The sequence below is a fragment of the Aspergillus chevalieri genome, chromosome 8, assembly GCF_016861735.1.
Source record: "Aspergillus chevalieri M1 DNA, chromosome 8, nearly complete sequence".
NCBI classification, from domain to species: domain Eukaryota; kingdom Fungi; phylum Ascomycota; class Eurotiomycetes; order Eurotiales; family Aspergillaceae; genus Aspergillus; species Aspergillus chevalieri.
The window spans coordinates 69,275-93,601 of NC_057369.1; the positions used below are offsets into that span (position 1 = coordinate 69,275).

Below are 24,327 nucleotides of genomic sequence, written 5' to 3' on the forward strand. Positions count from 1 at the left end.
AGAGTAAATGGCCCTACATCGATGTGGAACGTATTGCAGCTGTCACTGAGCCAATCTCTCTGGTATCAATACACATACCCGATCCGGTATTTGCTTTTCCTTAGAGCCGGGCAGGCACACCGCGGCTCGAATCCGACCCTCCATATGGGCAGCCGACAAAGGGGTCGGGTCGTATTCGGCTAACTTCCTAGATTTGATCCACCCAGTCAAATCTATACCAGGATCCTTTGGTTTCCAACCTGGAGACCCCCCAGCACGCCCATCATTTCCCTTCCTCCACATCCTCCCGGTCCGGCAATCTTACTCTTTCCACTCCGCATGACCCTGACTCCAGCCTTGGCCCCCCACGCTCTGTCTTCGAATAGAGCAATTTTCACGTCGATGGCGGGGAAGCCAGCGAGCCGCTAAGCTTTTTCCTGACGTCCCATTGGGCCCTTGGCTCCCTCGGCGGCTCGCGAGACATGCCCAATACCGGAGACCCCATTACCCCGCTGGATCCTAGTCCCCTTTTGGTTTAATTAAGCCGTAAGAAAGCGCAAAGCGCACTAAACTCCCGATGGATACAAAAGTGTGCATCCCCCCGGGAGGCATGGCTTCGGGCTTTCTCTTCTTGCCATTGTCTTGGTGCTTGTCTTGTCTTCCTCCCTCACCTACAACAAGATGTGGACGACAACCAGTGGCTTGCGGGGCCGGAAGCTCCGTATCGCCATTACCATCACCTCTGTCCTGGGTTTCTCGCTCTTTGGTTATGATCAGGGGTTGATGTCCGGTATCATCTCCGGTGACCAGTTCACCCAGGAGTTCCCCCCTCTCTACATTCCCCCAAAGGCTGATCCCTCGTACTCCGCTGCTTACTCCCAGCATGTCTCGGTCCTCCGTGGTGCTGTGACTGCCTGCTACGAGCTGGGCTGTTTCTTCGGCGCCATCTTCACGCTCATGTACGGTGAAAAGATCGGTCGAACTCCGTTGCTGGTCGCCGGTGGAATCATCATGGTCGTCGGTGCCGTCATCTCCACCGCTGCTTTTGGTCCTCAATGGGGTCTGGGTCAGTTCGTTATCGGCCGTGTGATTTCAGGTCTTGGAAACGGCATGGATACGGCCACAATCCCGGTCTGGCAGTCGGAATGTTCTCGCGCTCACAATCGGGGTTTCCTGGTCTGTTTCGAAGGTGCCATTATCGCTGTCGGCACTTTCGTCGCCTATTGGGTCGACTTTGGTCTCTCGTACGTCAATACCTCGGTCCAGTGGCGGTTCCCCGTGGCGTTCCAGATTATCTTCGCCATCATGGTGACTGTCGGCGCTCTGATGCTGCCCGAGTCCCCTCGCTGGTTTGTCATGAGGGGACGTGATGAGGAGGCACGCCACGTCCTGGCCCAGCTCAACGATGCCGACCCCGATTCGGAGAGCGTGCTCACTGATTTCAACCTCATGAAGGCCGACCTCAGATCGACCCAGGAAAACAAGGCCAGCTGGAAGACGCTCTTCACCTTTGGCAAGACCCAGGAATTCCAGCGCATGATCGTCGGTTGCTCCGGCCAGTTCTTCCAGCAATTCACCGGCTGCAACGCCGCCATCTACTACTCCACGCTGCTCTTCCAGCAGAATCTGAACATGACGGGCCGTCTCCCACTGATTTTGGGTGGTGTCTTTGCTACGGTCTACGCCCTCGCAACCATTCCCTCTTTCTTCATGATTGAAAAGGTTGGCCGCCGCAAGCTCTTCCTGATCGGTTTCCTTGGTCAGGGTCTCAGTTTCATCATCACCATGGGCTGCCTGGTTCACGGCACCCCAGAGAACTCCAAGGGTGCCGTTGTCGGTATCTTCCTCTTCATCTGCTTCTTCGCCTTCACCACTCTGCCGCTGCCCTGGATCTACCCGCCGGAGATCAACCCTCTCCGCACTCGTACCATGGCGGCCGCGGCCTCGACTTGCACCAACTGGATCACCAACTTTGCCGTCGTCATGTTCACACCCGTTTTCTCCGACGCCAGTCCCTGGGGCATCTACCTCTTCTTCGCACTCGTCAACTTTTGCGGCGTGCCCTTCGCCTGGTTCTTCTACGCTGAAACCGCGGGCCGTGATCTGGAGGAGGTTGACATTATTTTCGCCAAGGCCCATGTCGAGGGCAAGTGGGCCTACCAGGTCGCCAATGAGTTGCCCAAGCTCAATTCGGAGCAGATTGCCCAGATGTCGAATGACCTGGGCTTGAGTTTGCCGGATGCGGGCGTCAACTACAATGCTGAAAAGGCCGAGATCGCCATCACCAGCAACGACAGCCAGGAGAAGCAGGTCTCTGACTAGATAACTTATTCTATACCAACAGAACAGCGGCCATGTACAGTCGGGTCGTTTGGAGTTTAATTTTAACGACGGAAAGAAGGGGCTCGCGGCGGGGGGTGCCACTGATAGATGTAAATTAGTGTCTTGATCCTCGCGCTATTCTTAATTGACTATTTTCATTTTAATCTGTACGTACAAGAATGACACTGTTAATTCATTTTCTTCTATCACATCACGGTATGGCTGGTGCCCGATCTACTCAACACTCCGCGGCTAGATTCGCGCATTTCCAGTGTTCTCTACACTCTGATTTCCAATGGCAAACTTCACTGCGGCTCTCATAACATCCTGCGGCGCATCCCTGCCTGTCCAGAGCTCCGACTGTCCAAACGCTTGTTGCAGGAGTACCTCGAGTCCATCGGCCGTCATCCATTCACTGTGCGCCCTGGCGACTGAAAGCAACTTTGTGATCGGCGGCTTGTACGACATCTCAATGCACAGCCCTTTCGGCTTTCGAAATAGGTCAACGAACGCTGATCGCGGCAGCACTTCGCCGGGAATGGTGCCGATGATAATATCAGGGGCCTCTATGATTTCCGATTGGTGCGCTACAGCCGTAACGCTGCACATATCCCGAAAATCGATAGCAATTTTACGAGCTTTGTCGACCGTTCGGTTCCAAACGTAAATTTGTTTCATCCTCGCCTGGACCAAAGCGTAGACAGCTGCTCTAGCCGCCCCACCGGCGCCAATAACAAGTCCGACAGGTGCTTGCGAGGATGCGAACGGCGCATATCCAACGACAATGGAGTACAAGCCAGTCCAATCGGTGTTATCTCCATAAATTGTTCGAACTCCGGTGTCGTCCCTGCGCGCAACAAGGGTGTTTATGGCACCAATTTTCATAGCCGCATCTGATGTGTCATTGCAATAGTGGCCGACGCTGAGTTTGTGCGGCATGGTGACACTAGCGCCTCCGAATTCGTTGTCGATGATTAGGTGCTCCACGTCGCTGAGCCTTGCACAGTCTCGGATGTCGTAGTGATGGGAGAGTCCGAGGGCCGCAAATGCCGTATTGTGTATGACTGGGGAGAGACTTTGCGATATGCTCTGTCCGAAGATGTGGAAGTGCATGCTGGTCGACCGTCAAATAGAAGAAGACTAGAGCTGCTGACTTTTGACTTGTTGCAGTTGAGCTTTGGAAAAGTATTCGTCTCCAATTTATAAGCAGGTGTTGATGTCGATACAGATGTCATTGATCGGGGCTGACTACGGATTTGGTTCCGATGCACTTTGTCGGCTGTATTCATATCCTAGGATGCGGACCGCCCATAGATTTGCCCCTAGTTCGAGTTGTGCAGTCGATACTTCGTAGGATTGATTGTCATTTACGGGCATTCGAGTTGTGAAGTCACGCAGTCTTTGTCGTTGGATGTCTATAATAATCCATTTCTGTGGAAGCTGTCAGTGCTACAACCAGTGCTATACAATGCAATAATTCTTGTAGAACCAATTTAATCTGGTTGTGGCTACTTGTTCACCAAATCTCTCGCAGCGTGTTCAATAGCAACTTCATATCCAAAAACCCCCAGTCCAATGATACATGCCGCAGCCTTATCCGACAAAAAGCTGTGTTGCCGAAAGGCTTCACGAGTATGAACATTTGTGATATGCACCTCAATAAACGGAATATTCACGCTCAACAATGCATCCCGGATAGCGACACTGGTATGCGTAAACGCACCCGGATTGATCACGATTGCGTCGGCAACACCTCGTGCGGCATGTATGCGGTCGATCAGATGGCCCTCATGGTTTGACTGGAACGCTTCAATACGTGCCCCTAGTTTGGCTCCCAATTCAATTGAAGATTGCTCAATGTCTTTCAAAGTCGTTGTGCCGTAGAGGTGTGGTTCCCGGGTACCAAGGAGGTTCAGGTTGGGCCCGTTGAGGAGGAGTATCGAAGGCATTCAGTATACTGCGCAAATGGTTATTAGGCCGCGTTTGGACATAACGATACGGACAACTTACTCGCTTGGGTTGATCGTATTCGTTGAATTTTAGACTGTCAGAGGAACAGCCATGTAATGTATATCTCGAGCATAGTCCTTATAAGGAAACACTGTACGGACTGTGTGCAGCGGGTAAAGATATATTCGAGGGCAACAATTCACCCGGAAGCTGGGCAATTTCTTCCACAATCCAGATTAGAGAACAAATGCAGGAAACAGGAAAGTGCAATTACCACATCGTTGCTATATACGTAACTTGTCGGTTCACGAAAGACTAGGGATTCCCAGGGTACCCGGAATGAACCGCAGCATGCCTCCTCTGGACAGCATCTCGCATGACATAAACCGGCGCAGGTCGTCGTGTGAGTATCTCAAACTGGGCAACACCCTGTTCAACCAATACTTCAGAACCATCGACTAAAATCCATCCTCGCGAGACCTTTGACTGCATCTGCTTAGTAAACGGCGTAGCGAGGGGAGTGTATGCTAGCTGTATGAAGTGTTAGAACAGAATCGAGAGAAGTCAAACATACTGCGTACCTCAATAAACACACCACCTGTGTTGCTACAGAGCCATTTTTCTGGTATAGAGAAAGTAGCAGGCGTATCTGGGGCGATGCAGGATACAATCACTGTCGGCTGACGCAGCTGTGTCGGCCAAGGAGAGTCCAATATCTCCAGGACAGATAATGACAAAGATTTACCCCAACCAGATGTCGATAAACCATCGTAATACTCGGTCAGCTTATGAGCGTTCTCCCTTGTTCGATTGAAGATGCAGACGTTTTGTATGCCGACTTGAACACAAGCATAAATCGCCGCGCGCGCCATTCCGCCAGCCCCGATGATGAGCGCGCTAGTTCCTTGTTTAACAGAATTTGCTGGAGACAGGTTGAGCTGGATGCAGTTCATGATCCCAATGTAATCGGTATTGTAACCCTTCAAGATAGGTCTCTTCATAGGCTGATCACTGATGTAGTCCTTCTCAATGACGACTGTGTTCACGGCGCCAATACAACGTGCATCGGGATCCACTTCGTCCAACATTTTTAGTATATCTGTTTTATACGGGAGTGACACGACAATTCCGTCTCTTTTTCCTTCTTCGAGGAGTCGTTGAACGCTTGAGAGAGAGTCGACTTGCAAAGAATCATACACATGGGGCATTCCGCATGCGCTGTAGGCTGAGTTGTGCATGTGCGGCGACAGGCTATAACTGACTGTCTTCCCAACAATCGTAAAATGCTTCTTCGAGAGGAAATAGCTTGAATGCAGCGCCTGTTGAGCCTGTCGTAAGGTGACGCCATTGTGTGGCATGGACGGAAGAACTACGGGAGACAATATCAGATTGAAACAAACAGAAGTCCGGCCCTGTGCGTCCGTATTATATCCGATGATTGGTATATCAAGTGACTTGTTTGCTGCGTGTATGATTCGGAGGCACTCCAAGTTGTCGAGCATGGAACCTGATGCAGATGTGATCCGAATAGCATCGCAGCCCAGCATTCTCGCCTTTTCGTACATTGCTTGCCATTCTGTCGTTTCCCAGACATGAGACCATGTTGATGTATGCCAAGTGCCTATTATTTTAGCATGACCCTTCGCAGCTGTTAGGGTATCGGCATGCGCAGTGAAGTTCAGAGAGACCATGACCATGTCCGGAGCTTGTCGGAGTCCAATCTCCAACAGATCTTCATAGTACTTGTTGTTGGGGTTTTCAGAGGTCCCGATATCGAAAATGATGGGCAGTCTCGTGTGTCGCCGCAGAAAAGAGATGTGCTTGGATATGCGATGCGCAAGAGTGTTGGGGTTCTCAACATCCCCATCAAGTATTACATTGACAGCATCCGCGCCGCATTCAAGTTCCGAGAGGTCCGACTTGACATCCCCCAGCCAGCTTAAAGGGACCTGTAATGCATGGGTGTATGAGATAGAAAGTGGATCAGCCGAGTGCAAGAGGCGTGACGACTGCCCGAAGACGGAATTCAAGAACCGTTTGAAGTCACGTTCTGTTTGTTTCAACTTTAGCGGCGCCCTGATTCCCTCTCCATCGGGTTGGGTGATGTTGAAAAAGTCAAAGTTGGAGTATCGTCCATACAATATGTTGCTGACGCGATGTGCACGGGTGAACTTCTCTTGATAACGCAAGAAGTCCGGGTGTCTGTCTATATCGCGCCGGATCAAAATTACAGGATTTGTCTTGCACAGTTCGCGAAGTGTCATCGAATTTTTGCCGCGAAGCACCTTGAAGAACCCGACAAGGACAGCACCAGTGCGTTTTCTTTCAATAACATCGGTAGTAATCTCATATTCCAAGAGTTGATATCGCTCGGGGCCGTATGTGTCGATATAATCTCCCGGTTGAACGCCTGTCGTCTGTTTAAAGAGTATATCGTAGTCTATCAGCTCCCGTTGCAGTGCTGCGGACGCAATCAACCCAAGGGTTCTTTTCCCGGCGCCAACAAATCCGACGAGAATGAGGCTTTCATTCCCTTGATATCCTCGCCGTGGGTCCATCACCGATCCCAGCCTTCGCGTTTGGGTTTCGTAGCTCCCCGAGGCCAAGTTCTCTGATAATTGGGCGTCGTTTTCATTCGTGCCGGCCATGGCGGTAAATGTTCGCTTCCGAGATGCCGGTAAACCACATCTTTCCTTGTCATCGGAGCTTTTACCGGCCGATGATTCTTGAATCATGTCCTAGCGAGTGGTCTCCTGCAAATTTCCATTCTGCCATGCACTAAATGGTTTGTCGTCATGGCGTCGGAACAAGTTCCGACAGTCGGATAAGATCTGAAGCGGTCACGTGCGCTTCTCCAACATCGAGGGACCCAACCTACACCAATCCCAACATATTTGATCTTATCAGTCAAATGACAGATCATGTCGGAATCAGAGAGGCAGTCGAAAAGACAACGAGTCAGTCAAGCCTGTGATTATTGCCGGAAGCGGAAGTCCAAGTGTGATGGCGCGCAGCCGATCTGCTCGGTCTGCCGCCTGTTCAAGAAGTCATGTACATACGGAAATTCCAAGAAGCGTGGGCTGCAGTCGGGCTACGTCAGAGGACTAGAAAGCCTCCTGGGGTTGTTTATCGAGCATGTTCCGGGGAGTGAGATGACCATCCGGACTCTGCTCCGCAGCGACTACGCGGACGCCAGTTTTGTTGGCGGTGAATTCCTGGACCGCACGACGGAACGATGGCGCGGATCGGAGCTGGCAAAGGAGTTGGAGCAGTTGTTATCATCCGATGATGATGACTCTGGTCCAAGTGTATCCCAGGGGAACAAGCTCCCACCCCTCGAGGGAGAACAGGTGCACATCCAACAGGAGCCAGCCATTCGCTCTAGCAATTCCGGCGAGTTACAAGCCAGCATTGCTCCTCTATCGTCCAACTTCCCAGATACGACTTCCTCTCTGGTCGACTTTTATTTTCAGACAACCCATTGTTGGTTTCCTGTGGTTGAACGGCGTGACATCCTGCAGACGTTACATGACGATGGGGATGACACTCCTGATGTCTGCAGGGAAGGTAATCAACTTTGCTTGTGGTCAATTATTGTGTATACGTCAAGGGCTCTGGAAAGTGATTCATCCGGTGCAAGTGCGCCCGGTCCGGACCGAATCCACGCTCATATTTGCTCCCGTCTAATGTCCGATAATCCGAAAATAGACCTCGGACACGTCCAAGCGGTTCTTATTTTGGCTCTTTATGAAATTGGCCGAGGTGCGTTCAAGCCTGCTTGGGTCTTGGCGAGTCAAGCATATCGAATGCGCATGATAGTGGATAGTCATGGGGTGCAGACCCCGGGACGGACTCAGCACGTTGCTCGAGGATGCTTATATCTAGATACCATCATTTCTGCGCTTCTCGATCAAACACCCTTGTTTCCTTATTGTAATTACGGGAAGCTCGCTGAGCTAGATGAGAATGGCCTCGAGGAGTGGGAATCATGGGCCTCCCCGTCCCAGAGTGCAACGGTCTCAGCTCGACGGCCGTTGCGAGTCCTCAGTACATTCAATCAGATCACGCAGTTGATGCAGAAGCTCAGCAAGGTACTGGATGATTCCGATAGAGCCTCTTCTCCAGATGATACGGTTCGTGATCTGCAGGAATGGCGTTCAAATCTCAAGAAAAAACATCATATCAATAACAGTGCACTCACTCCGCCAATGTTAACTCTTTATCTTACGTGGGACTTTGTCCTGTTAACTTCGTTTCGCCGAGCTCACGCAATTGAGCGCCGATGGGTACCATTGGTGGAAGGAGCTGTTGATTCAACGCTTTCAATGTTAGTGCATTATCTCGAAACGACCGGGATTTCAGGGTCTTCTCCTTTGCTCCGCGCTTTTGCAATGCAGGCAGAGCGTTGCCTACATAAAATCCAACCGATGGTGGATGGCAACGACCTGTCATCCCGGGTTCGACTCGGAGACATACTGCAAAAGATGGAAATTTACCAGGGACGTCGAAAGCACACAGGGATTGAGAACCCAAGACCCTTGGCTCAGTTCGAACAGGGAACCGTGCTTCCTTCGCAGTTGATAACACAATCCGGCCCCGAAACGGGCATACAAAACGAATCTTCTATTCATAACACGAGCCTGTCGCATCCAACACATACCGGCCCGCAAGTTCATGATATCGGGGCTATATCGTCCTTTCCGCAGATGGAGTATCCTCCCAGTGAGATCAATGAATTTGACGATGTATTTGACGACATGTTGACATTTGTCCAGACTAGAAGGTAAGTGCAACCGGGTACAAAATATGTTGCTATAAGCTCATTCTATCAGACACAGCGAGGATGCAACTGCATTCGCGCAGAACTTGGGGTTTCTGTCCAGCGACTTTGACTTCACTACTCTAACTTTCCAATCCACCAAAACCAATCCTCCAAATCCTTTGCCATGAAACCTCGAGCCTTATAAGTTTAGCTCCTGGCAAAGTTTGTTCCAAGCAGTAATCCCTCGCTGCGCGTGGGTAAAAGGCACTGCTTTGTCGGGGTCCGACATAGTCCGCGAAAACAACTCCATCGACACCCATCCATTGTACCCAAGATCCTTCAATATCGCGCGAGCAATATTCACGACGGGGAGATAGCCGCCCTTTTCTTGCTCGTACAGAAAAAGCCGCGCATTTCTGCTCCAGGACATGCGCGCTGGCTGGCCCTCCACGTAAAACGGATGGCCTTCGATCAATGGCGACTGCATCCGTTCAGCGTCCACCACCTGGACATAAAATATCTTGCGCACATCGACTGTCTGAGCCAGTCGCTCGATTGAGTCCTGTAGGTCCCTAGCAGCGTTGGGCGTTGTTCCTGTGACACTCGTAGGGTCAGCCCAGACCCTCCCGGCGATGTTGAACGTATCCAGGCAGCATCCAAAGTTCGGTTTGTCTACTCGCCTGACCACCTCCCACATCCAGTCCCAAGTATCGATATATGTGCCCCAGGCAAGGTTTTCGTATGCAAATCGAACGGGCGGGCTCTCTTGCAGGCCAAGGTCCGCGACCTCGACCATATCCTGCACGATGAGGTCCATGTCGCCGGTGACATTCTCAGTCAGAAAATTAGTGGGAATTTGAATGATATCCGTTCCTAGCGTCCTCACTATTCGGAACCACAATTTGAGCTTCTCGATTTTCTTCGCGTGTTTGCTTCGATCCGTAAGGCCCTCGTAAAACAGAAACGGTTGCAAGCCGATGATCGTCAGGCCATGTGCGTCACAGAGCTTTCTCACTTCGCCAGCCGCGACAAGCAAATTCTCTGCGCTCGCTTCTCCGTAGCTCTTCGCGGCGTATTCGAGGTCCTCATAGAATATTTCGACGCCTTTGAACCCGGCTTCTGATGCTCTTGCGAGTTTCTCGGGGAGTGCGTGGACCCAGGCGCGGCCCAGGGACATGGATGCTATTGCTGGAGCGCACGGCATTTTTTTGGAAAATAGTTGAGTCTCGCTTGGTATGAAAATGAAGAAGCTTACTTTGCAGGACAGGGAATTTTGGCATTATAAACCACTCTATCCGATATTCCGCGGGCAAATACTTGTCCGAGGGTCACTGATCTACCAGAATTTGATATATAATGACTTTACATCAAAAATTGATTGCCGGACTCTCCTCCGCGGCCGTTTGCAACACTCCCCAGGCCTCTTGTCTGGGAATCCGCTTACTATATTGTTCACCGCACCATAACCGATACTGCTCGTCAATCTGATGCGCAATAATTCCCGTGCCTTCAACCGTAGTCCATCCGTATTGCTCTCCCAGCTTCAAAGTCCGAGTCCTCCGCGGCTTGAAGCACATGTCTAAAAGGACCCCTTTCTCGGGCGAGGACGACAGAATTGTAACGAGAATATCGCGCGCTGCTATTTCCGTGCTAGTTTGCGGCTCAGAGTCCGGCACGGTGCCAACGATGTAGTATGGCACTTTAGCCAAACTTGTAGCTTCTTCAACTGTTCGAAGATGGGCGATCTTAAGGCCATCCCCGTAGCGCTTCGTATCCTCCAGAAGAGTCCTCACTTCGCCCTCATCACGATTCACCACGTAGATTGGAGTGCATCCAAGCTCTTCGTACAAAGCATAGACAGCTGCTCTGCACGCTCCTCCCGCGCCAATGATCAGGGCCGGTCTGCCCTTACCTTCCTCGGAAGCGGAAGTCAGACAGGACTTGATCCCACGCCAATCAGTATTCGTTCCATGGAGAGAATCGTCAGTCGCTCGGTAGACAGTGTTGCACGCGCCGATCTTAACACAGTAGTCGTCCAGGCCATCGAGATGAGCCATGATCATGGTTTTGTAGGGCATGGTGACCACTCCGCCGGCGAAGGTGGGCTTGCGGAACAGCTCCATGGCGTTTTCGACAGTGGGACATTCTTGGGCGAGGAACCGCCAGTTGTAACCTAACGAGCGGGCAATGAACTCGTGCATAGGAGGTGCGATGGAATGTGAGACTCCTACTCCGACGAGGTACGCGAATTCCCGTTGGTCGTTCTCCATTTTTCGATGAACCTTGTGCTTTATTCGACTAAGCAAGGCTTTTTCTCCAGGTTATGCCATAGACCATTGTTTAAATGTGTTTACTATCGGACTCGGTCCTCGGTTGTATATTTAGCCGTCGCTGACGATGACATCGGGTGCTGGATTTAAATCGCGATATAAATGGATTCTGACTATGGCACACTTGTTAGATCTATGCGTATGCCTATGCAGTACGTGACCAAGATGGACAATTTGCAGCCCAATTTAGCTCTTATTTTGGAAGACTCCTTCTCTACGGGTCATCTGCACAAACACCGAATCGCACCTCCAACGTTTACCCCTTAGGGTATCCTATTACACATTCGCTAGCTCCTGTCCTCCACAACACTGTTTCTTCCTCTCGAAATATATTATGGACATATCATATCCTCGAGTCGACGGAGAAGCAAAAGCTATGGGACCATTTGTCCCAAAACTCCTGTATCGGCGCGGCAGTGACCATGCCCCAAAGTGACATTCATCCCGCTCGGAGGCGGTGGTGCATGTCGGAGCGCTCTTTATGCCTTTCATCGTTGGCTTGGTGTAAATGAAATCTACATTGTAAATCGCGACCGATCCGAAGTAGAACCAAACTGCCTTCTTTTCACGCCAGTCTTCGATTTTGTTGGAGATCTATCTTCAGCCAAATCATTGCCTACTCCGTTCTTCGTCGTAGGCGCAGTCCCCGATTGCAAACCGCAAAGCCAGGGCGAAACCACGGCTAGTCTCTGTACGCAGGAATTGATGGGCCGGGACGGAAAAAGCAAATGGTTCTGGAAATGTGCTACCATCCAAGAATCCGAACGTCGTTTCTGGGTTTTGCGGAAGACGCTGGATGGACTGTCATTTCAGGGACAGAGGACTTGCTGTTGCAAGACATCGTTCAACAAATTCTTTGTATGGAGAGCGAGGAGGTAGCTTCAAGGCGGTAATTGAGGACGCTCGAAGGAGATTCACGTGGAAATTGCTAAGCGCACAGGACCATAGATTATGCACTCTTTTTGTCAAAAGCAAGCAATTGGTTAATATTTGGTTAATACTATATCGTGGTTGCAGATGACGAGGCCTCGTTTTTTGGGTCGCGTGTCACGTTCCTGCTGATTAATGGCCTTGGCGGTCATGTGACTAAAATACAGACGGAAACGGCCTGTGTAAAGTTTCAGTCCGCGTCACTAATTTCAACTACCTTACATGACTTCCCTATCCATCGAAACGTCTATGGATTTAATAAAAACCAATGTACATGCGATTGGAATATAGATTCTAATCAATTGATTCAGAGGTGCTATATTTGGTACCTGTATGAGACAGCCAATAGCTACCTGAAGTTGTTTGCCGGCAAAAATATATATATTTGTTGCGGAATAAATTAGGGTCACAAATCTCACATATAGATTGTTCTTCAGCACTTGCTGGCTACTGATAAAAAGATACAATGGAAAAATAAAAGGCAGTGAGATGATGAAGGCTCAACATTACTATATAAACAGTTTCTGGATGCTTGTTGAGTACTTGCTAATCAGTTTGCTGCTGTTCCTGAATTTGAATCCGCTGCCTCATAAGTGTAACGGGCTAGGCCCGAAAGGCACCTCGAACCATAAATGGTTCTCGATTGAAGCTATTCACAAGAGCGTGCCGAAGTCAGGTGATCGTAGATCACCTGATCACGAGTATATAAATCCACCGCCAGCGTGTCTTTCTTTCTTTCTTTCTTTCCTTTCCCCAACGAGTTCTTTTGTACATATCTATATATTAGATAGCAAGGCTTCGGCCCATTACATTAGAACTCGTTCGCCCTCATCTATCTACTTATTTATTGAACAACGGATTACGCATCGGATTGAACGCGCAACGGATCGTACATCGCACACTGGACACACTGGACACACTGGACACACTGGAAACACTGGACACACTGGACACATTGAACGATTGGACATACCGGATAACTGGATACATTGGACATCGGATATCAGACATCGAAATTCACGGATAGTTGAGCTATTTACAAACAAATCAATAGTCAAGTCAGTCATATGACCACATTTTCAGCGGAAATCAGCGACCACGAGTCAAACGACCAAACCGACGGCAACATGGGAGACAATATACACTCAGGAGGGACCACCACTCCTGTCCCACAAGATCTTGTCGCAGTTATTGCAGGACTTCAACGACAACTGCAACAAATGGAAGAACGGCGGATTGAAGATCTTCGTCGTCTCAAAGAAGAGTTGACGAGCCCACCCAGAGAGCCCTTGCCACAACCGACTATTGAAGAGATAGCCCCCCAACCAATGGCGGACCCTGTTAGGAGACCTCGACCCAAGCTGACAGACCCAGAAGTCTTTGATGGTCGAAACCGAAGTCTCTACCGTCCGTTTCGAAGCAAGCTGCGCGCTAAACTTGAGGTCGATAAAGAAGCCTTGGGCAATGCCTATGATCGTATGTGGTATGCTTTTGGCCGTCTAACAGATGGGGCTGCTATGCAGGTGCTGCCCTGGATGGAGCGGTTTGCTAAGAAAGGAGCTACTGAGAGCCAGCTGGACGGAATGCTTGATCAAATGGACTTCATCTTTCTGGACCGGAATCTGGAGGAGAAGGCTGTACGAGACCTTGCAAGCTTGAAACAGAACAACAAGCCCTTCACAGTCTTTCTCACTGAGTTCAACCGACTACTCATGGAAGCTGATGGCCATAACTGGCCTGAAAACACAAAAAGGTCCTACCTAGACAATGCATTAAACCGTGAGATGAACACACGCCTTGAAACTGTTGAAAAGAAAAATGGATTTGAAGACTATTGCCGCCAGCTACAGCAGATTGCGGACCGGATGGAGAAGAACCAATTGCGGTACTCACGGAACAATAAGCATACCACCTCAACTTCTCCAGCTCACCCTGTGAATACCACCCGTGCTTCCTCTCCACCCCAAGATATGGACTGGGAACCCACAACAACAACTTCTGCACGCAGCCAACCTCGACGCGTGGCTAAGCATGTATCACGAGAAGAAATGGAACGCCGCAGACAAGAACGACGTTGCCTTCGTTGTGGTGACTCCACGCATTTTATCTCCCATTGCCCCTACGACAGTCCTAGGAACAGTACCCGCATGGCTCGCTCACACATTCATGGGCCGGAACTCGAAGATGAAGAAGAGCAGTTGAGGGAACAACCCAAGCTGGGAAAAGAATAGCTCCTGCAAAAAGTCTCTTGCAGGAGCACCACCAGCAGTTGATGGATCTACCTACATGGCGACCGGCCCCAGCAGCTCAGATAGACCTTCAGAAGGAGTGGAACGACTTCCGAAAAAGAGTCAAGTTTGACAGACCTGAATTCAGAGTATCCGCATTAGTCAATGGAGAACAGGTCAGCAGAACGTTAGTGGACACCGGTTGTACTACATATGGTATGGTTTCTGAGAATTTTACCCGAAAACATCAACTGGAGCGTGTAACCATCAAACCACGAACTATCGACGACTACAAGGGCCCAACGGATGATTGTATAAGGGAGGTAGCGAAAATCTCATTGAACGTGGGGGAAACCACCAAAACACTGCATGGCTGTATGTTGTTCCTAAACTGGGTAGGGGACTCGACATGATTTTAGGCCTTGCATGGATAGACGACCAACAAGTGTTTATCGACCCGAATGGTCCGAAATTGCGCTTCACAAATGGCATTGTTGTTAGTAGCATGGAAGATCAACCACAAATGGATATCCAGCCCATCGGGGCGAACGCTTTTGCACTATGGAACCGACAAAAGAAAAAGGACAGCAGCGTACAGATTTTCGCCGCAAGTTTAAAGGACATTGAGAAAGCATTACGACCCAAATTGCTGACAGACCCCCGCACCAAACTACCACCTCATTACCATAAATTCCTATCAGTATTTGACCGGAAGGAAGCTGACAAGCAACCACCATATCGAGGACCAAATATCGACCATAAGATTGAACTCAATAAGAACGCTGATGGAACGACCCCTGAACCTCCATGGGGCCCCCTTTATAATATGTCAAGGGATGAACTGCTTGTGCTACGGAAGACATTGACAGAGTTGTTGGAAAAGAACTTCATACGTGTTAGCAATTCGCCTGCTGCAGCACCTGTATTGCTTGTCAAGAAACCTGGTGGAGGCTTGCGATTTTGTGTTGACTACCGAGCACTGAACGCCATTACAAAGAAGGACCGCTACCCCCTACCACTAATTAATGAAACATTGGAAAGAATTGGGAAAGCAAAATGGTTCACCAAGTTGGATGTTATTGCTGCTTTTCACAAGATTCGTGTCGCTGCCGGCGATGAATGGTTGACCGCATTCCGAACTCGATTTGGGCTGTTTGAATGGCTTGTAACACCATTTGGACTAGCCAATGCACCGAGCACCTTCCAACGCTATGTTAATTGGGTCCTACGAGATTTCCTAGATGAATTTGCTTCTGCTTACCTTGACGACATCTTGATATTTACGGATGGAACATTGTCAGAGCATCAAGAGCATGTCTGCAAAGTATTAGGCCGTCTCCAAGAGGCTGGCTTACAGATTGATATTGATAAATGCGAATTTGAAGTGAAGTCAACAAAATATTTAGGATTCATTATTGAGGCAGGAAAAGGTGTCAGCATGGATCCAGCAAAGGTTGAAGCAATCATGAACTGGGCTGCCCCTACCACTGTGAAAGGTGTCAGGTCATTTTTGGGATTCGCGAACTTCTACAGACGTTTCATCCGAAACTATTCTGAACTTACAACTCCACTAACAGCGTTGACTCAAAAAGATAAACCCTTTGTGTGGGATGATAAATGCAAGGAAAGCTTCCAACAGTTAAAAAGGATGTTTACAACGGCACCAATCCTCATGCAATTTGATCCAGACCGCGAGACTGTCGTCGAGACTGACTCATCAGGGTGGGCCACTGGTGGCGTACTTTCACAGTATGATGATGATGGTGTATTACGACCTTGCGCGTACTTTTCCAAGAAAAACACTCCTGCAGAGTGCAACTACCAGATTCATGACAAGGAACTTTTGGCGATCATCAATGCATTGAAAGAGTGGGAATCAGAGCTCATATCAGTGGTAAATTTCCAGATACTGACAGACCATCGCAATCTCCGTTATTTTACTACCATGAGACGACTGAATGAGAGACAGATGAGATGGGCAGATCTATTGAGCCGATACAACTTCACACTTCATTACCGACCAGGGAAGCTTGCAGGGCGCCCTGATGCACTGTCTCGACGAGAGCAGGATGTTCCTGTATTGGGTGATGAACGGCTAAAGCATCGCGAACAACGACTATTCGATCCTGAGATCCTCAAGGACGGACCAGTGGAAGGAAGCAGCAAAAGAGGACTAGTTGAAGAACCCCATCCTATTAATGTGTCCCGGATCCTTCTAGCACCAGTCGGCATGGAGCCCTATAACAGTGAGCCAAGCGCACCTCAAGGATATGAACAGGCGAACGAACCTACCAATCTCAATAGTGAGCGACCATCGTTGGAAGAGCTACTGGATATGACTCTTGATGAACATTGGGCTCGGGTAGAGCCACTAGATGAAAAGTATGGTCGTATACGAGAAGCAGTGCAAGTAGGAGCACATCAATTCCCACGTGAACTGGGGATCAAAGCCTCAATCTCAGAATGCTCTATTGAACCGAACAACCGCTTGTGCTACCGAGGCCGGCGATGGGTCCCTGACATTGAATCTCTGAGGACAAGGTTGCTACAAGAAACACATGACTCAGTACTTACAGGCCATCCAGGGAGGAGCGCAATGTATGCTATCCTGGCACGAAGGGTCTACTGGCCTGCAATCTCTGAGGATGTCAGACGATTTGTACGGAACTGTGACAAATGCAGTGCCAACAATGTATGGAGAGACCGCCGACAAGGCCTACTGAAGCCTCTACCAATTCCAGACCGAAAATGGAGATATATTGCAATTGACTTCATCGAGAAGTTACCAATCTCAAATGGTTATGAAAACATCATGGTTATTGTCGATCGCCTTGGAAAAGGTGTCATCCCCATACCCTGTGAGAAGATCGACACCTACACAGTAGCACAGAAGCTTATTCAGAGTTTCATTGGCTATCATGGCATTCCAGCCAGTATTGTATCAGACAGAGGAAGACAATTCACCAATGAGATGTGGAAGCGTTTTTGTGAGCTACTGGGGATCAAACGACAATTATCAACTGCCTACCACGCTGAAACCGATGGCCAAACTGAGCGAATGAATGCTACTATTGAACTATTCTTGCGCTCATTCTGTGATCACACACAATCGAACTGGGCGTCATTGCTACCAATGGCACAGCTTGCAATATGCAGCCGGGATGCTGCCTCCACAGGTGTCAGTCCATTCTTCCTTGACCACGGCTACCACGTCGATCCCTTTCAGTTAGAAGAGGATGTTGAAATCAACCTTTCAGCACCAGACCTGGGCACCATGCGTGAACGAGGTGAACGAATTGCAGCCAAGCTAAGGGGAGCTCTTGACATCGCCACAACAGAACTGGCTGTCGCCCAACAGAAACAAGAAGACTATGCCAATCGTCAAAGAGATGTCGCCCCTGAATACCAGGTTGGGCAGAAAGTCTGGCTTGACCTGCGCAATATACAAACAGAACGCCCTAGCAAGAAACTGGGAAGCAGGCAGGCAAAATTTACTGTGTTGGAAAAGATTGGATCCCACACCTACCGCCTCAACACACCAGGCACAATCCACAACGTGTTTCATACAGCGCTCCTCCGCCCAGCGGCAATGGATCCCTTCCCTAGCCAACGGAAAGATGACTACCAACCTCCTGCAGAAATGATCAATGGGAATGAAGAATATATGGTCGAACGAATACTAGATGAGCGTTTTCGACGGTGGGGACGAGGCGAAAGACATGAGTTTTTAGTCAAATACATTGGCTGGCAGGAACCGGAATGGAACGATGCGAGGAACATGGAGGATACCATAGCATTGGATGACTGGGAAACCTACAAAACGATGAATGGGATTGTTGTCCAATCGGCCTTGAGTATACCAAATGAGCCACCCCACGCCGGGGGGCGATCGCGGAGGCGACGAGGAAGGGGGTAATGTAACGGGCTAGGCCCGAAAGGCACCTCGAACCATAAATGGTTCTCGATTGAAGCTATTCACAAGAGCGTGCCGAAGTCAGGTGATCGTAGATCACCTGATCACGAGTATATAAATCCACCGCCAGCGTGTCTTTCTTTCTTTCTTTCTTTCCTTTCCCCAACGAGTTCTTTTGTACATATCTATATATTAGATAGCAAGGCTTCGGCCCATTACAATAAGTTCCAGCTCTAATTGCTCATTTTGAAGCTGTTTCAAGCGAACTTCTTCTTCTTTCCTTTTGACTTCTGCCTCCAGGTCTCGTAATTCTAATTCTTGACGGCGTTGTTCAATTGTCAGTATGTTTGTTGAAGCCACTCGGCGAAGATTCCGTGATGAGGTTGTAGATCTAAGTAGTTATCAACTAGTCAGTAACTGCTCAAGAAGCACTTGACATGAAAGTATACTTACTCATTATCAGCAACCTGAGAAGAAGAACCTCTTGAATTTTCATGTGAGATTTCAAAATTTTGACTGCTTGCTTGCCTCTCTGATTCAGCTGTTGAAGATAATCGCTGACGTTTATGGCCTCTTCCTATATTAAATTAAGTACTTGTCAATTACTTAAGAAGTACTTATATAACTTACTTTCCCGACTCATGTGTCGCAGATAGTTTGCCTCCATTGTAGAAGCTCGATATGAATGATGAATATTGAACTGCTGAAAATTATGATATTGAAGAATATCATCTTTGTCAAGTTTTGCAGAACTAAGATAGTTAGTGTTGTATCAAGCAGTTGATGAGTAGTTGGTAAGTACTTCCGAGCTGCTTCAGCCAAAGTCAAATATTTCCCTGAAGCATATGATTTTTGGTGTGATTGCTCAACAGCATTTGTATGGTTTCGTAGAATATTAAAATAATGTGGCTGAATTTTTGAGCATGATTCATTTAGACCTGCCTTAATAACTGCACTCTTTTTTTGTATGGCCCAGGTCTGGACTGCTGGCGATTCATATTCTATTCGATAGTTAGCAAGTACTTATTGAGTGGTTTATTACCACTTCAATACTAACGTATCAGTAGTTTAATCAACTCATCATACTCAGCCTCTGACTGGCAATCTAGGAGACTCATCATGCGACTCCAAAGGCCTGATCCTTTATTTTTAGTCCCAATTGCCTTTAAAATTGAGCGTTGAAAATGAACACGACAGAATATGATAATATGCTGTAACTGCCATGTAGGATCTTGGTGTTGAGGATCAATTTCAGAAAGATATTGCCCAAGCCCTGATTACTTAGTAACTGCATCAAAAGTACTTCAGGAGTGCTTACCTGTGTACTGTTTTGTGTCCATATCAACAATAATACCATGAATCCCAGATCCATGAATTGGATCAAATAGAACTGGTCGTCCAGAAACCTTCTCAATAAGATGGAATGCTCGCTTGAAAAGTAAATAGTAACCTTCAGTAGAATCCTCACTGGTAAAGACTCGAAGTAAAGTTATGACTAGTTGCCAAGTGGTTAGCAAGTAGCTCTCAAGCAGTTATGCAGATACTAACTTTTGCATTGATCTGGCATGAATGTTGCAAAAAGAACCTCATTCATCTCTTTGGATCGAATTCGCTTGAAAGACATATCAATTTCAAATGAAGATAAAGTTGATAATAAGTCAATCTGATCCTTGAAGGCACAAAATACCATTGTACCTTGAGAATCATGATATTTCTCTTGAATGTATTCCTAGGCACTTCATTAGCATTCTAATAGTCATTCAATGAGGCAATGGATGATTAGAACCACTTACATTGATTAGCGAATCCCGGTTCTGTAGGAATAGCAACCCATTAATATCCTGTCCATTAGGGTATGAAAGAAGTCGTTGTTTCTGGATAATTGTTGCAATTCGGTCTTTATTACAGAAGCTAGAGTGGATCTCTGCTAATGTAGAAGCACCATACTGCTGACAAAATGCCTCTAGTTGTGGACTTCGAAGAAATTGTGCTAACACTAGTTAGTATGTATTATTCAATCACTTGAGAACCAACCACTTACCTGTGGTCAAACTCGGGTCTTGTATTTGTTGGATAATCCTTTTAACCCCTTGTAAAATTCGTTCTGGTGCCTTGCTTGGTGGTGGAGGTGGATGCTGGTGAATTCCATGGGATGTAAAGAGGATATATGGACATTCATTGATATCAACTGGCACTAAAGCAGTAAAAATAACACCACAGGAAGTATGCTGTAGTCTGCCTGGCCCCTGAAGGTGATCTCGATCTTTAACCAGTTAATAGGTGATTGACAATCACTTAAAAAACACTTACCGCAATACTTTCGTCGGGATGCTAATGATTCAAAAACACCACATTCTTCAGTTGGTGGCATAATATCATGATTAAAAAGGTCCTCAAGGAACTGTAGATCAATTGATGTATGGCCTTGAATAGATCCTCGATGATGTTTTGTTAAAAACTCATTGGATCCATTACTACAGCCAATATATGGTGGAAATTCACCATGGACATTCTATGACTAGTTAGAAATCACTTGGAGCATTGTAAAAAGATTTAACCAACCATTTGGGTATGCCGCTTAAAAACTGGCTTGCAAGTTGGAAGCTGGTCAATGCATGCATAACCCTTATTGAAAAATTCATTTTTTGACCGATAATAGCTAGAAGTACTTAGTAATTGCTTCAAAGCTGTTTAGGAGATGTTTAAATACCTGTATGCATTTCGTTTTCCAATATTTGCCTCCAGGATTTGGATATTCCTCTGAGTATTTCGAATCACATCCCAACAATCCTCATCAACAAATGTATGATGATAGGATTGAAGAAATGGATTCAAAAATTCACATGCGTAGATACCAGAGCATTTCCAAGTCCATCTTTTAACTAAACAGTTGAAAAATGGGCATTTGACTGGTCTCCTTGGTCCATGTTGTTGACGCCGTGAGTATTGAATCTGTAACTGATTAGCAAGCACTTTAAAAGCAATTAGAAAGTACTCAACAGTACCTCATGAACAAGCTGCTCCATTTCATTCTGTGATCGCCCTCTAGATGCAACAACATATGAATATCCATGAATATGACTTGTCGGATACTCTGGTAAGTCATCAATATATTCAATTTTTGATGTCTGGAGAGAATGGCTTTTTGAATTTGTGAGTTGTACAGGAATGCCCTATTTCCGCATTGAGCCGTTAGCAATCAGTTAACAAATACTCAATTAAAATAAATACCTCGACATTGGGATCAGTCTCTGGACTTGATGAAGTAAAATCTTCTAAATTGAAGATTTCAGGCTGAGGATCCATAGTAATGAGAAGATCAACGTATACTTTGAAATCACATACAACTGTAACATAAGAAGAAAATTGAAATTGAAATTCAGAGTAATGGGTATTGTATTTGAATAAATCGCGTGTCACGTCCTCGCTGATTAATGGTCTTGGCGGTCATAAGTGTCACGCGTCCACGTTTTTGAGGTGGCGTGATCTGTGGACACTACTATATCCGATGCATTGTCACCTTTCCGTATTTCTAATCATCGGTCTCCGCGGATCCTTCCGCGGAAGCAGTTCCGGTTCAAGGGCGGTACACCCATATAAGAAAGTACGGAGTATACAGTCTGTACGGATATCTGCATAACCAGTGTATAGTCACCATGGTCGATTTGCATAGTCTTCCCGCTGGCTCTAGACCGGAGAACGCAATTCGTAACAATGGACCAGACGATCTGGCATTGGAGCGATATAAACTCCGCGAATTAGCAGAAGGATGGCCTGCTTATCGGTATGTCAGCATAGAGCAAACATTTCCAGATGCTAATATAACAGTGACGCCTGCGAATGGGAAAACCTGAAGTCCATCTTTCATCCCGATGCATACATCTACACCACCTGGACGGGCCGCACATTCTACCTTGACTTCATCGCCGCTTCACAACGAGGCATGAACAACGGCGCCTTCATCATGCATCGGGTCCATGGCTCGACGACCGATATCACTCCAGATGCCGTCCGGGCAGTCACCAAAATGAAAGCCACCATTACTCAGCGATTCGTAATTGATGGATGCGAGGTCGATGCGGAGGCGGACTGTCGGTTCTGCTTCTTCTGGGAAAAGAACATTGCGAACGGGGAATGGCGCGCCCGGTTCGTGCGGCATTGGTACGAAAAGGATAAACTTCTGCCGGTAAACCCGCGCAAGGTTCCGCAACTAGATGAGAAGAAATTGGAGGAGTACCCCAATGGTTATCGGTACTTGGCGTATTGCCAAGAGAAAACAATGGGTGTTGAGGTTCTGCGCGATATGCCGGGTCACCGAAGAGAGAATGATAATGCAAACGGGCAGAAACATGATCTGCTGTATTGGCAGTGCAAGCAATGGCTTGATGGTGAGGCTGTGGACATTTAACGTTGGGGGCGCATATTTCCTGCGGCTCAGGTGGCTGAGTCTGTACATTCCCAAAGCGTCACAGAATAAAGTACTGTACAATTGTTGAATTGAGATCGCCGTGTGCCTTACAGACTAGTTTGTGATTGAATCCGTTGGGCGATGATCACAATCGGGAGATGCTCGGATGAATCAGGATGTACATTAATGCCTCAGCGACAAGGCAACGATGATCTCGCTTCGCCCTATCAGGCCTAGTTTGAGGTTATCCAAGTCATGTCATGTTTCGGTTTTTGTCATTCCTGTTTTTGTCGAATCACATTGATCATCGCCCAGCCCCTGATCCTAATTTGGTGCCGAATCCTTGTCCTCTTTGTCCTCCTTCGTCTCGCGCAAATGGCGGTGCCGCCAGACGGTGAAAGAAAAAAAAAAAAACACGGGTCAACACCGAATCCGCCTTGGGGCCAGCTTAAACCCAGATAGGCAACACGAGGCTCCCTGACACGCCGATCCGCAGGGTATGCGATCCCTCCCGTCCAATCAATAGTCGCAGGCCCTAATTTGGCCCCCGCGGCGCAGTCCCCGGTGGAGCTCCCGGCGCATTTGCTGGTCTCTCCAAATACGCCGTATGAGAGCCGCATCGCTGCCCGAGTGCGCTTAAAAGACGCCCTCGTCCTGTCTTTTCTATGGTTCAGATCAATCGCAATCCATTCCAATTCTCTGAATCCTCAAAGGCATAATCCCAGTCTTCAATTCGCTCCTCTATCTCTATCCTCCTTACTTCAATCACACATCACCATGGCCAAGCACCACTCCTCCGACAAGTGCTCTGCCACTGTCCGTGTTCCTCCTATGGGGGTCCACAACGTCTCCCAAGCCGTTGCCTTCACCAACGACCACACAAAAACCCTCAAGTACCAGATCTGCTGCGGTGTCGACAACCAGCTCATCATCTACAACAAGAACTGCTTCAAGTTCTGCGATACCCCCACCAACCAGACTGAAGTCCTCTCGTGTATCAAGGACGCCGGTGTCACCAAGGTCGAAGCCTACAACAGCAGCCAAGAGTCCAACGATGACACCTCGGCTGCCATTCCTGTCTCGACCAACATGATGTCCAAGTCGGCCATCGGGCTGGCCGCCATGATGGTGCTCAGCATGGCTGTCGGAACGCTCTAGATGAATTCCGGTCGTGTTCTGTCAATTGGGTAGCGGTGTTTGGTTTTCTTAGCGGGTTTTCTCAATTTGTGATGATTTCTTTTGCATGATAAACGTTCTGTTGTATATACCGATAATTCGATGCATTATTGCGATAGATGAATGCATTTTACTCTTTTTTTACACAATTTAACATATGGAACTCATGTAGATTGAGCATAATGTCCTCGTATTTGTCCGATGCTATGAACTTATAGCGTCCGTGGGCATCGCCATCACCTTGGTAAGACTTAGCGAGTCAACGATTTTCCTCTGGCATTGACCAGGGTCAGTAACACCTCTTCTTCACAATGCCCATCCCAAAAAAA

The 24,327-nt window shown here is 48.0% G+C and overlaps 11 protein-coding genes across 11 annotated transcripts; 5 read left to right on the forward strand and 6 right to left on the reverse strand.

Moving 5' to 3' along the window:
* Positions 1-660: 660 nt before the first annotated feature.
* Positions 661-2,301, forward strand: STL1_2 (sugar porter family MFS transporter; the record flags this gene model as incomplete). Its single annotated transcript, XM_043283344.1, has 1 exon — positions 661-2,301. The coding sequence occupies one exon, from the start codon at positions 661-663 to the stop codon at positions 2,299-2,301; it is 1,641 nt and encodes a 546-aa protein (XP_043140632.1).
* Positions 2,302-2,553: 252 nt separating this feature from the next.
* On the reverse strand, positions 2,554-3,414 carry ACHE_80020A (uncharacterized protein; the record flags this gene model as incomplete). Its single annotated transcript, XM_043283345.1, has 1 exon — positions 2,554-3,414. The coding sequence occupies one exon, from the start codon at positions 3,412-3,414 to the stop codon at positions 2,554-2,556; it is 861 nt and encodes a 286-aa protein (XP_043140633.1).
* Positions 3,415-3,809: 395 nt separating this feature from the next.
* QUTE2 (type II 3-dehydroquinate dehydratase) lies at positions 3,810-4,250 on the reverse strand (the record flags this gene model as incomplete). Its single annotated transcript, XM_043283346.1, has 1 exon — positions 3,810-4,250. The coding sequence occupies one exon, from the start codon at positions 4,248-4,250 to the stop codon at positions 3,810-3,812; it is 441 nt and encodes a 146-aa protein (XP_043140634.1).
* A 316-nt stretch (positions 4,251-4,566) lies between these two features.
* On the reverse strand, positions 4,567-6,986 carry ACHE_80022A (putative pentafunctional AROM polypeptide; the record flags this gene model as incomplete). The annotated part of the gene is made up of 2 exons (XM_043283347.1): positions 4,567-4,782; positions 4,833-6,986. The coding sequence occupies 2 exons, from the start codon at positions 6,984-6,986 to the stop codon at positions 4,567-4,569; spliced, it is 2,370 nt and encodes a 789-aa protein (XP_043140635.1).
* A 186-nt stretch (positions 6,987-7,172) lies between these two features.
* Positions 7,173-9,201, forward strand: ACHE_80023S (uncharacterized protein; the record flags this gene model as incomplete). Its single annotated transcript, XM_043283348.1, has 2 exons — positions 7,173-9,034; positions 9,084-9,201. 2 exons carry the CDS (start codon positions 7,173-7,175, stop codon positions 9,199-9,201), a joined length of 1,980 nt encoding a protein of 659 aa, XP_043140636.1.
* An 11-nt stretch (positions 9,202-9,212) lies between these two features.
* ACHE_80024A (sugar phosphate isomerase/epimerase family protein) lies at positions 9,213-10,217 on the reverse strand (the record flags this gene model as incomplete). Its single annotated transcript, XM_043283349.1, has 1 exon — positions 9,213-10,217. The coding sequence occupies one exon, from the start codon at positions 10,215-10,217 to the stop codon at positions 9,213-9,215; it is 1,005 nt and encodes a 334-aa protein (XP_043140637.1).
* A 163-nt stretch (positions 10,218-10,380) lies between these two features.
* On the reverse strand, positions 10,381-11,283 carry ACHE_80025A (shikimate dehydrogenase family protein; the record flags this gene model as incomplete). Its single annotated transcript, XM_043283350.1, has 1 exon — positions 10,381-11,283. One exon carries the CDS (start codon positions 11,281-11,283, stop codon positions 10,381-10,383), a length of 903 nt encoding a protein of 300 aa, XP_043140638.1.
* A 2,057-nt stretch (positions 11,284-13,340) lies between these two features.
* Positions 13,341-14,504, forward strand: ACHE_80026S (uncharacterized protein; the record flags this gene model as incomplete). The annotated part of the gene is made up of 1 exon (XM_043283351.1): positions 13,341-14,504. One exon carries the CDS (start codon positions 13,341-13,343, stop codon positions 14,502-14,504), a length of 1,164 nt encoding a protein of 387 aa, XP_043140639.1.
* A 4,102-nt stretch (positions 14,505-18,606) lies between these two features.
* ACHE_80027A (uncharacterized protein) lies at positions 18,607-21,720 on the reverse strand (the record flags this gene model as incomplete). Its single annotated transcript, XM_043283352.1, has 14 exons — positions 18,607-18,805; positions 18,868-18,991; positions 19,045-19,166; positions 19,217-19,415; positions 19,472-19,687; positions 19,733-19,909; positions 19,963-20,143; positions 20,208-20,404; positions 20,456-20,677; positions 20,725-20,926; positions 20,977-21,073; positions 21,125-21,366; positions 21,420-21,587; positions 21,646-21,720. The coding sequence occupies 14 exons, from the start codon at positions 21,718-21,720 to the stop codon at positions 18,607-18,609; spliced, it is 2,421 nt and encodes an 806-aa protein (XP_043140640.1).
* A 350-nt stretch (positions 21,721-22,070) lies between these two features.
* Positions 22,071-22,822, forward strand: ACHE_80028S (putative pathogenesis associated protein Pep2; the record flags this gene model as incomplete). Its single annotated transcript, XM_043283354.1, has 2 exons — positions 22,071-22,198; positions 22,243-22,822. 2 exons carry the CDS (start codon positions 22,071-22,073, stop codon positions 22,820-22,822), a joined length of 708 nt encoding a protein of 235 aa, XP_043140641.1.
* Positions 22,823-23,599: 777 nt separating this feature from the next.
* ACHE_80029S (uncharacterized protein) lies at positions 23,600-23,980 on the forward strand (the record flags this gene model as incomplete). The annotated part of the gene is made up of 1 exon (XM_043283355.1): positions 23,600-23,980. One exon carries the CDS (start codon positions 23,600-23,602, stop codon positions 23,978-23,980), a length of 381 nt encoding a protein of 126 aa, XP_043140642.1.
* Between the last annotated feature and the right edge of the window lie 347 nt (positions 23,981-24,327).